A 12,037-nucleotide genomic window follows, 5' to 3' on the forward strand; every position below is an offset into this window, starting at 1 on the left:
CAACAGCTTAGACCTAGCCTTTAGTCAGTTGTATCTTCCAAGCCTCGTTATCACTTCATCCCTGCAGCAAAACATTTTCAACCTGTTTTACCTGTCAAAGGAAAAAAAAAAAACTGTTTCCTCCATGCTTTAGGGGTGTTCAGCATTATTATTAGGCCCTGGGACAGCTCGGTTGCCATAATAGGACAAAACCAGTGTGAGATCACCACTCATTTAGAACTTACTGAACTCAACCTAGCAGTATGCATTCCTTTTATTTAAAAAGTTGTCCTAATAGTGCATGTTGCACCTATACAAAAGAATCTTTACACTGTCCACACACAGGTATATAAGGGCTCCAACAGCTGCCACAGGTCTCAGCTAGATCGTGTGCTAATGCAGCGTTCTTGGTACGTGGCATTTAGGTGGAGGGGATGGGGGCAGAAGTCAGCAGTACTGGGAACTCTTGGCAAGTGGAATGTGTGTCCCCGTCAGGGACAGAAAGACCCCTGCCAATCCTAGATCCATCTGGGGAGAGGAATACGGATAAAGTCTGTAGGAAGAGCACCAGTGTCACAACAGGAGGTTTACCAGGCTGGAGCAGTATTGGCCAAACGTCTCATGCGCCTAGAAGAGAGAAAGGAGTACAGTGAGTGTTGTGTTAATCATGTGGAGTCTTACTAAAACTGGTGTTTTTGGGGAGGTTACCACAGCTTTGTGATCTCCTTAGGTTTATTTCCCAGATGGAATTTCTTGGTCACTTGAGAGTGCCCCTGCTATGCTACTATTCAGCAACAGCTTTTAGGGCAATTTTTCTCATTAAGTGGGATAAAACCAACTTTCCTGAGAAAGAGCTGAGCCAGCACATTTACTGTTCCCATAACGTATCTTTTGGAGAGATTCTAGTGGTTTGTTTATACCTGCCAGAAACAATTTAACCAAGGAGGAGCAAGTGCTCTTGACTTCTTGTTGAACACTGCTCAGTGGGTCTCTACAGCAAACAGAGCTCCTCCTGGAACCACGGAAGTGTTCCCATGCTGGCAAACAGGTCAACATCAGTCAGGCTGGAGCTGGGACCTTGCCTGTTCCTACATCAAACAGCACTTTATCCTACATAAAAGGAAGCCTTGTGGCAGGACGCTAGTTAGCATGACAGTGCACGAAACCCCGCTGTTTTTGATGAATGCCTTCGAATCCCCCTCACAAGCAGAGAGCTCAAGGGAAAAAAAAAAAAAAAGGAAACTTTGCTTCAAGCAGGAGATGGTTAAAGTAGATGCTAAATATTTGTGGAGTGAGGTGATAACAGCTTAATATCCTGAAGCAAAAAGGCTACGAGTTTCTGTTGTGGTGTGCGAGTTTGAAATCCTGCCAGTTGGCTCTCAGAAGAGAGAGACAAACATCAAAGCTTTTAACTTCTGTCTTAGAGACAGGCCAGAATGAGAACTGTCTGAACGAGCGGCAGCACCTTGTATTTCTGTCCTGGTCTCTGATCTTCTTCTCCATCTCAGCATCCGTGAGGGTTTCCAGAAGAGGGCACCACTGGTCAGCGTCCCCCGTGTTGCGAATGGCGATTTCCACGGTCGGCAAAGGGTTCTCGCTGCAGCGGCAGGACAACAAAGCAACACCCATCAGTGGTCACAGTGCACTCCTCCAGGTTATCAGCCCAGACCCACAACACAAGCACAGCAGAACATTAAGTTTTTCAGGCTTCAGCACTTGCTTTTAGCCCCACTTAGCCCAGTCTGGTTCTCAGAAGTACCCCAGGGGCAGACAGTTACCAGCTGGTAGAGTCTGAAGTTTCTGGGAGACCAATTATTGCCTCTCTGTAACCACAAGAGAGGGGGTATATCAAAACAACTGTGGCTGAAGCACTTCTCTCCCATTAAGGCCATTATGTACCTAGCTCACAGCGTTCAAACACAGCACAGGCAACGTTCCTATCTGTTTATTGTTGCAGGGAGTACTTTTTCCCAGAGCAGAAGCCGAGCAGGTACTGTCAAGGGGGCTCTTCCATCTAGTTCTGCTATTCTTAACTCTCACTTCCTAGCTGCAGTTTGCCTACTACACCTCTAGCAGCTCTTCCCTGGCACGCCTGCCTTTCTGGGAGCCTGACAGCAGAGTGAGGACTGTTCTCCCAGTTGCCATGGAAAGGGTTGTCTTTTAGGACCTGCTGTTGCAACCAGGGACTGTGGTTACACCCAGCACGACCAGCGAAGCACAAGGCTCCATCCCAGATCACAAGATTGCTCCGCAGAGGTCTGTCTGCCCCGAACAGCTGTATTATCACATGCACAAAAATGTTTACTGCTTCATTAGCCACTTTTCAGTAAAAGTCAACAGGAACTGACCAGGAGTAGCTTCCCAAATATTGACAGTGGAGCTGGAAGCCCAGCATAAATACAGAGGAGCCTCAGAATGTAAATGTTTGCTTTGAATTCTAGAAAGCAGCTCAGCCTGAGCCTCACAAGTGTGCGTGTACGAGGAGCCCTCCCGCAGGTGTGTGCAAGATCCGGATCCTTCCCCAGGGACATGCCTCCACGAAGGATTTCAGACTCATGCATGGCTCTCCCATCCACAGGAAGGAACTCAAATGCTGATCGCCGCAGGAACAGATAATCTATATCAAAGCTCTTAAACAAAAAATTAATCCAAAGCTTTTGGTCTGATTCTGGGAGGAAACTTTAGTCAAATCTACCTCCAGGATTGTGGATGTCCACCAAGCAACGCTCAAACCCAGGAAATTCATCTTAGCCACAACATGCTACAAATTCCAGACTAACTGCTAGACCTTGACTTGGTAACATGGTCTCTACCTCCCTTACTGTGCTCAGCACTGAGCACCCACTAGAATTAAATAGGGACTGGAAAGCTAGCCTTGTGAGCATTGCTTACTTGCAAGCCAGCCATGTTTCTGTAGCAAAGGATCAGAGAGAAAATGAAAAATCCTCCCTCAGCTCCTAACCTCCAAAGAAACAGAGCTACCTCCCCATTGTGTTTTTTTTTTTTTTAAAACAAGAGGTGTTGGCAGATTGACTACAAAGCCCTGTCAGCTGCAGGATTCCCAGTGGAGAGTGGAGCAAGGCACTCCTCCTGCTGGGGTCCAAGCGTCCAGCAGCAGTGTCACAAGCACGACAATACCCAGGTTTCCTTTGGAAAGGGCAGCTGCTCAGGCAAGTGGCCTTGGTGTGTGAGGGAGCATCACTCCGGTCTGGAAGGCAAAGCCCTGGCTATGAAGCACTGTGTGCAGCCCCTAGAAACAAGTCGGCAATGAGGCAGGAAGCACTGCAGCACACCATCCCCCTGAAAATCCCACATGCATCATTACCTGCCTGCCTCCTGTCCTGCTACTTCCACTGGGCTCTCAAGCTCTTTGTTTTGCACAGAGCAGGCCAGCTGAAAGGACAGCCCTGGAGTTCATCAACTAAGCAAGAGTTTTACCTCTCCCTCAGATGATTAAGAGGCTCATGACTTCTCAAACCCCCTGTCCCTGGAGATATTAAGGTTCTTTTGATACATCTGAAGCAGACTCTTTCCTTACATCGGTGGAATGACTTCGGAACAACCCCCACTCCTGTGGTTTGGGAATTCAGGAACTAACCAACCACAAAACCCAAATATCATTAATCAACAGCAAGGTTTCAAAAGTACTCCTTTGCAGGAAGAACAGAGGGAATAAGAGGGCATGTTTGTACTATGACACAAAACAAGGCTTAAATTAAGTGTTTTCCCCCTGAACAGTTCATGGCTACGTATGTTGTTCTTTTGGGGTTCCCTTTCCTGTTTTTGATTCTCTCCCTTACAATACTGCAACAGACTAAAGAAGGCCTGAAGTCTATCTATTTCAACTACCCCTAAATTGAAGCACTCCTTAGCAACTAGAGATGGATAAATGTTTTTAGAGAGCATAATATAAAGTTGGCATCTTCCTGATACACCTGCGAGAGCCTGGGCAGTGCTGAATAAAACCTTACTTGCCCTGAGTTGGAAAGATTGATACAAAGGGAGAAATGAGCCCCCCCAACAATTAAGTATGTACACAGATTAATTCTGTGCCACAGGGAAGTGGCACAGAGGCAGTACTAAAGGCATGACATTGCCATCTATTGCCCTCTATTACCCCAGCAATTCTCTGGAGCACATAACCCCACACTGGATCTACAAATATCAGTCGGTTGTCGTGGATGGCACCATAGAAGTCACCTCCCCAGCTCTATGCTAAGAGTTCAGTTTCCATGTGGTCACGAGCCCCTCTCCATTCTCTAATATGAACCACATTAGGGATCATTTTAGAAGCAAGTTTCCTTAAGCTGACCTCTTCAAACCTCACGTCAACAGCACCTTCCCCCCACCTCTGCAAATACATCATTTGCTGAACTCTCAAACTTCCTCAAGTAACACCATGGCCCAAGGTCAAAAAAACCCGCCAGCACGCATTAAGGGATATTTACAGACTGCAAACTCAGCAGCATATGGAGGATAACATCAGTACAGTAACTTGCCACAGAACACGGCACGGCACAACTGGAAATTATTATTAGGAGACAAGTTACAAAGCTGACTAATCAAACCTGACACTGCTGCATTCCAGCTATGAGAACAGCCTCTGATCAAGCCAACTTTAACTGCAGCCAGGGTAGAGAGCTACAGTGTCAGTCCGCCTTAGCTCAAAACACCAAGGCTTGAAAGAGCATATGGCCCAAGTCAGGCGGAGCTCATGAAACAGAAAAGCACTGGTCATTCGTATACATTAGAAGAAGGAGGTACAAGGTATTCTGTCACTGTTAATCACAGCAGCCTCTCTCTCTGTGGCAGAAGCTGATGTTTCACTGACACTCCCCACAAAGAGATACTCGAGCAAAAGCAGAGGCTGGTTGTGCTGCACCAGGCTCTACCTAAGAACAAAACACAGAAGGCACCAGATCAAACTGCTTTGTTTGTTCACCAGTTAGACAGCCAGTGACAAGCAGAGGGCTGTGTCTGAGATGTGACTACACGTGTCACTAATGTTCAGAGTACTTTGGTTAGATCCACCACTAACATTCCTGTTATCCAGACATCCAACTATTTCGTACAAGCAGTTGCTCTAATGTGCCTCTTGCACCTCACCAGTGACACCCAACCATCCTGTGATGTGCGACACAGTCACTTGAAGGCATACAGCCACCCAAAGCAGTGAGGAAAAAAGAAAACTGTCTATGCTGCTAACCAAGCAGTGGTCTTTGAATGATACTGGCTCTACAGAGATCTCCAGCTGATGAGATATACAAAATGATGTCTAAAAAAGAAAAGGGCTTTAGTTGTACCCTACATATTCCTCATCTGATAAACTTGTTTAAAAAAGTGGTTTTACAAGCCAGTGGGCACCTGAATGTGAGAAGCCAAACACCGTTACCATGAAAAAAAATAATAGAGGAGGATAGAGTGAGTGTAAGCCATAAGGACCAATTTCATATTAAACTTTCTACAGCATGTCGACTGTTTGAGATTTGTTGATGCTAACGGCCAAGAGTAAGAACACACATCCACACCCCTGCTAGGAAGATGACAGTTCTGTACCTGAAGGCGTATGTCTTCTGATGCCAACTCAGCTGTCCTCGGATGCTGTAGGCAATGGTAGTGACAAACTCCCCACCCAGGCCAAGCTCTGAGCACAGCTTCAAGGCAAACTTCTCTGGTGAATTCTCCTTCTCTGACATGTCCCATTCGAACTGGTCTACAAGGGAGATGTTCCCTACATGGATGTTCAGCTGGAGACAAGGGAAGAACAAGTCATTCGTTTCCATCTCTTGCAGTAATTTGTCAAAGGTAATTTAACTTAGAAAGTGGAGGCTGGAGAAGTGGAGAAGTAACTCCTAGTTCATTCCATCTACAGAACTCCTTAATTGGATTCTTAAGTTCAGTAACAACTCAGCTTTGGTCACCAAGGTTCAGTTCTTACAAAGGAAACCACAATGCTTTAAATGAACTCGGGGGTTGGCACACGAATGTTTAGTAATCTGCTACCATGGTCTTGTTCCCAACACAAAGGACAAAATCTAATCTGGACTCAGGACTGGACTTAAGAGCTCCTTGGCTCTGAGGGAAGCCTTTGTACTCCTCATCCCCCATAACGTAACCAGAGAAATGCAAATGGTTCAACTCTCATTCTACTGCCTTCCTGTATTACCTTAATAATAACTCGTTGGTCTGACTGATCTTCTAGAATACTGTCCGTTGGGTACGACTCGATCTGTTGCCGGATGGCAGAGGCAATAGCAGGGACAAACGTCAGAGGATTCAAATCCAGGTCATCACAAAGAATCTCAGAGAACATTTCTGGGGTCATTAGCTTTTCTGATACAGAACAAGAACAAACAGACACTTAACTTCCTCAGCCACCAATGCCTGCCATTTACAGAATACATAAAATGAAGCTTATAGTGTGAAGAGGGGAATTCTAAACGCATCACCTTTTGCTGATGAAAGGGGCTTTTGTCCCAGGATTGCACACGTGCACACCAACACAGGGACTTGACCTGTATCAGCTTTCTTTACTTGCCTCATGGAGATAACACAGCTACAGTCTAACAATCCGCATACGTAAAGGAGCCATACATATTAATTGTTTAGTATTTAAGTTATTGCAGCTCACAGAACATTTCCATTAGGCTGCTGAGCTGATTAACTGGATCAGGTGAACAAGCCAATTAAGCTCTTCAGATTACATGCATCCAGGAATGACTGGGACCCATGGAAGTGGCAGGGCATCTGCTACAAGACATGAGAGCTGACCACAACCCAGCAAGCGGCAGGGCTTTAAAGCTTTGTGTATATGGGGCTCATGCTTGTTCTCTCTTCATATTTGGTGATGAATGCCAACTGTATCTCTCCAGCCTCAGGAAACCCTCCTTCCTACATACCATTCATGTTCCATGTAAACGCATCTCTGAGTTTCTGCCCATCAATTTCCATATCGAGCCTGATTGGAACCAGAACCTCCGGCTGGGATGCATTCTCATGGATGACTGCTGGGTCATGGTCATCAAAGCTAATAAAAAGAGCAACAATACAGTATATGTGCTAGAAAACGATACATCTGGCATCCTCCATAGAAAGGAAGAGCTGTTTGTTGGAAATAATCCCCATCCTCCAACTCCCCAGTCTTTAGACAGACTCCTCAGGACAGGGGTACAAAGCTATGGCAGCCAATAGGGAGTTTTATCACCTTTTATGCATCTATCTTAATACATTTCTGCAAATAAAACAAGGACGCCTTTCTAAGACAATGTTTTATCCTGTTTTCCTCAACTTTTATTTGGAAAACGAAGGCAGCCTTTTTCAACGAATAAATTAAAGTTACAGGAATATGTCAGTGAGAGGCAGTCTCAGTCCTTTGCAGAGAGGGTTTGCAGGCTCCTCAAATGACAAATGCTTAGAGAATCAGTAGAAAGTACAAGGAACTTATCAGGAAACGAACTGACCATTTTCCTGACAGAAGGAGAGCCTCCTCTCTGAGCCACAGATGGCTGCTGTAAAGAAGAGCCTTATAAGACACAGTTGAACTAAGAACCTCCAATTTAGGGAGCTACAGGCCTTGTCTATTAGAGAAGAAGCACAGCCCTTGGCAGTACGTCATGTTGGTGACTGTGCTTTTCAGAAGAAGGAAGCTCACCACAGAGGGAAAGTCCTCTTCTTATCCCTGCCCATGCGATTTCTGTTAATCGTTGTTGAGCACGGCACCGCATCCAGGTGATGAGAGCTGTTGGGCAAAGTCGGCACCCACTGGTTGTTCCTCTTTGCCTTCTGTTCTCTGAAGAAGAAGACTGGATGTTAACCTCCAGACTCTGACCACCACTGCTATTATTTAAGGTACAGTATAATTTTAAATTATGAGCTCCTGCCTAATGATAGTTCGACTGAGAAATCATGTTCCACACTAGCCTCCAGGAAGCCCATTCTCCAGATCATAACTATTCCTCATATATGAACCCAGGTGTGCCATTATAAATACTATGTTCATATTTGGATTTTCTGTGTGTATTTACAGAGGGGCTGCTGAGAAATGTGACGTCTCCAGCAGACGGTACGTGCACGGAGTGTTCTGCAAAACATCTGTTACAGTTGGAATGGAGCAATCGCAAAACAAGCTGCATCATCAAACAATAATGTTTTTCTTCTGTTGTATGTGGGCAGTGACCTAATCCTTACATTCTGAAGATCTTCATTTGCCCAACTCTGTACATGCATGCTAGCACAGACGGGCAAGCATCCTGCTGCGCGAGGCCCTGGGTTGATGTGATTTCTAACGGGACAGGACAGCACTTCCTATCCACACCAACACCTTCCAAGCAGCTCTGCTCTGATCTTGGCCCTCACCACCACTGGTTACCTGAGGTAGGTGGGAGGTTCTGTGCTGATAGACACTGCCTTGTACTTCTCATCATTTCCATCCAAGATCTCTTCCACTTCAGAGGCCTTTAACAGCGTCACACTAGTGGCTAATGTCGTATAGCCGTGATCTATTACCGAGAAAGATACCAATAATTAACATGGAAAAGTATTACACAGCAATATGGCATTAATAAGCTGAACAGTGAAAAGCCCTTCCTGCCAGATGGGACAACAATAAGGTTACCAAATGGTGTGAGTGTACAACCCCAAAGTGCTTTGGGCTTCATTTATCTTCTTGCAGAAACTTGATTTTACACAAAAGTTTTGACAAGGCATTTTGTACACATGGGATAAACGGGGATCAAAAAGCTTTCCACTGCTACGTCTGAGTTGCCAACAGCTTCTGCTCTCCCTCACACCCCAAGATGCTCTGCTGTTTGGATAGATTTCTTGCACTGGTGTGACCAGAAGCACAACCATAGTGCCTGGCACTGAACAAATATCATCTTGCTTTGACATCCATGTAAACAGCAAGAACAAATGTGACTTTCATGGGGACAGGGGTGGAATGTTTTAGTGAATACCCAGCAAACCCTGCCACAAAGCCTAGAGAAGAAATGCAATTTAAAAGATAAAAGCAGGATGACACCTTGGAATGGCTGCATAGTGATAGGGCAAAGATTTGCAAAGCGCATCAGGATCTCTCTACCTTGTATAGGTACCCTGTTTATACTGTTAAAAACTCCTTCCATTCTAAGAGTCTGGGCACAAGGAGAGTTAGAATTGCATGGGCTCAATTATTATCACTGTATATCACAATAGCACATCCTAAACCTACTTTGTAAACTGGCTTTACCAGGAGACTCTGGGAACTGTACTGGGCTTCTAGAGTAGGGAGACATTTGACTCAAGAACTAAGATGTGGCTTTTACCAACCACAGATGAACCTACTTCTTCCAGGGTCCAACTTATTTACAGAATCTACTAATTTCTTCTAGGAAATTTACTTAAGATAGAAAAGAATGCTAGCAAAAAATCCAAAACACCTGGAAAAAAAAAGGTCCTTAAATCCTCATAAACATTAATTTTAAAGTTTACCTAATGTGCTTTTATTTAAGGGGAGAAAAACATTTGTATCCTACCCTGAGTTGCCCTCTGCAATCCCATGGTTTAGCTCTGCACATCTACAATCTGCCACAGGGATGTAAAATCTTTCACAGCCTTCTGAGGGGAAAAGCCCAGAAAACTACAAATCCTCAGTGGAATTTATGGTTGGAAATGGAGAGATAACGGTCAATAGAAAAGCAAGTCGCTGGACAGACACGTTGGACATTAATGAAAGCTAAGCCAGGGAGCACAAACCAACAAGACTTGGAAAAGGGGGAGAACCTCAGGACAGATCTTGCTGAATTGCACAAATCGTCTGCATCTGAGTCCCATAATGTTCTGAGAAAGAAAAGTTCAGCATGTGATGAGGATGCACAATTAGGGCGACCACAGGGAGAGATCAGAGGAAAAGGATGAGACATTCATGTATATTGTAACGGCACCAAAGGTCACAGCAGAGATTCCTATTCTAGCACAGCTAATAACAACACACAGATAAGACTTACATCTCCTGGGACTGTGAGACCGCTGATTTTCTGTTGGGAAAAAAAAAAGAGCAACAGGTCACTTGGAGGAAGGAGACATAAGTCTAGAATGAACTATTTATTTTTATTGTGTCTTAGCCTGAAGAGCACACAAGTTCTATTGCTAAGAGATATAACTGCTTTTTATTAGTCTCCCATCAACAATACCACCAAGACAGCTGTATTCTTACTGTAGCAGTTACACCAGTACCAACACACCACCACAAATTCTAGGAGCCATAAACTTTCAGTCCTTGCAAGAACAGAAGTTAAGTAAAGATGCACGTTTTCAATGGGATATCTTTGCAATATTCTGCCCGTTTGACAAAAGGGACAAAATTGGCCCTCTCTGCCAACAGAAGTCCCTCCTGATATGGTATTTGAGATGTGGCTTTTGTGTTTTGAAGAATGCAGCCAACCCCAGGAAAGCCACAAGGCTCATTTTGATTTCAGATCGTTTCTGATCAGTTCACATTCTCTGCGAGGTAGAACCAGGCGCTGATGTGCCATTGCTGCAGACGGCTCCATCACCGAGGCGATGAAGCCCTCTGCAGTGAGAATCTGAAGCAATGTGCACAGCCATAAAGTTGCACAAGTTCTGAACCTCCAAGAATGTTTTTCAAGGCAATCTTTCAGACTTCAGTACTGGAAACATTTACTCATCTTCTCACCATGTGAAGATGCCACTATCTTCTTCCTTTCTTCCACAGTGGCTAGTCGTCTCCAGAGTGAGGGGTATCTCTTGTACAGGGAACCCCGAAACATACGCAGGTAATTCCCCACCTACAGGAAGAAAAGCAGAAACACGGCCTGGAAACGTATTCTATTCAGAGACATTTTGAGCAGAAGCTGAAATGCATTCATCTCTTTGTAATGATGACAAACCTCAGGAGAAGATTTTTTTTTTTAATGTTTTCTTGCAATTGACTATTGGGTTTGGCATCATAATGCACAATTTTTGTGGTAATATAGAAAACAGCTTTTATCAGATCTTTATTTCACTAGCCTGATAAGAAAGTCCTATCTATTGAGAAAAATCAACTTAATTGGAAAAAAATGCATTTATTTGCACATATTTTTGAACAATTTAAACTTTATTTCAATTGCTGTTTCAATGCACAATGCTCTGTAGGAACTTAATGAAAGCAGATACCCAGCTCTCTGACAGTGGCACTTTCACATCGAACCTCTGTGCCACCCAGACATCGCTTGGGTAGAGCAAACACCCTGAGATCTGCCTTGCATTTTATTTTAAATCCTCTGACTGTGCAAAATATGATCACTGCCAGAAATGCTGTTCCAAACTTACTCAACACCCGTACAGCAGTTCTGCTCGTCCTGGCACAATGTCCTCACTTGTGCTGACGGCTCCAGCAAGCCTTGCTGAACAACAGCAGCATTTCTAGACTCTGAAACCAATCTTTCAGACGGCTGCCACGCTCACAGCCTGCCACAAAGGGCTTTTATTCCTTAACAAGAGTCTTTTTGACCTTACCGTCCACCTTCAGACAATTTTTAATTGTAAACGTTGCTCGTCGGGAGACGGATCGGGGGCAGGCAGAGGAGGCACCCCTTCTTCCTCTTCCAGGTGCGTGTCGGGGCGCTCCCTCCCTCACACCCCGCAGTTGGGGCCCCCCCAGCCCTCACCCTTCCCACAAGCGGCCCCGAGCCCCGCTGCAGGCTCCGGGCAGCGCCTCGCCCCCCCCAGCCCCGTTTCTCCACGGGGTGAGGCCGGGACACGCCCGCTGCCCCCCGCCCCCACCCCGCGGTGCCCGAGCGGCCTCGCCCCGAGCCGGGAGCGGGGCTCAGCCCCCAGAGCCCCCGGGGCGGCCCCGCTCCCCCCATATGGGCCCCGCTCCCCCCCCCACCGCCGCCTCCCGGCCCCATTGTCCGCACCTCGGAGCCGATCATGTAGAACTCGCCGTCCTCCTCCAGCTGGAACTTGACGGGCTTCTGCCCGAACGTTTTGCTCAGCGCCATCATCATCATCGCGGCGGCGGCGGGGGCTGAGGGGCTGAGAGGGGCCGGCGGCGGAGCGCAGCGAGCGGGGGCAGCGC

General features: G+C 46.0%; 1 protein-coding gene across 1 annotated transcript; it reads right to left on the minus strand.

The window, feature by feature from the left end:
• Positions 1-224: 224 nt before the first annotated feature.
• On the minus strand, positions 225-12,030 carry SMARCB1 (SWI/SNF related, matrix associated, actin dependent regulator of chromatin, subfamily b, member 1). Its single transcript, XM_032198959.1, has 10 exons — positions 11,877-12,030; positions 10,652-10,763; positions 9,963-9,992; positions 8,348-8,477; positions 7,631-7,768; positions 6,879-7,006; positions 6,146-6,312; positions 5,536-5,726; positions 1,445-1,576; positions 225-606 (listed from the first exon to the last, which is right to left on the minus strand). Exons 1-10 carry the CDS (start codon positions 11,967-11,969, stop codon positions 567-569), a joined length of 1,161 nt encoding a protein of 386 aa, XP_032054850.1. The 5' UTR covers positions 11,970-12,030; the 3' UTR covers positions 225-566.
• Positions 12,031-12,037: the final 7 nt, after the last annotated feature.

Source organism: Aythya fuligula, chromosome 17, assembly GCF_009819795.1.
Source record: "Aythya fuligula isolate bAytFul2 chromosome 17, bAytFul2.pri, whole genome shotgun sequence".
Classification (NCBI taxonomy): Eukaryota; Metazoa; Chordata; class Aves; order Anseriformes; family Anatidae; genus Aythya; species Aythya fuligula.

What these genes read in the sequence shown, in the direction of transcription:
- SMARCB1 (XM_032198959.1), bottom strand. Translation starts at nt 11,969, where the DNA reads ATGATGATGATGGCGCTGAGCAAAACGTTCGGGCAGAAGCCCGTCAAG. An exon ending in AAGAGGACTTTCCCTCTGTG is followed by an intron (nt 7,007 to 7,630) that starts GTGAGCTTCCTT and finishes TCTTTTTATTAG; the next exon opens with CTTTGATGACCATGACCCAG. An exon ending in ACCAACGAGTTATTATTAAG is followed by an intron (nt 5,727 to 6,145) that starts GTAATACAGGAA and finishes CCTTGTCTCCAG; the next exon opens with CTGAACATCCATGTAGGGAA.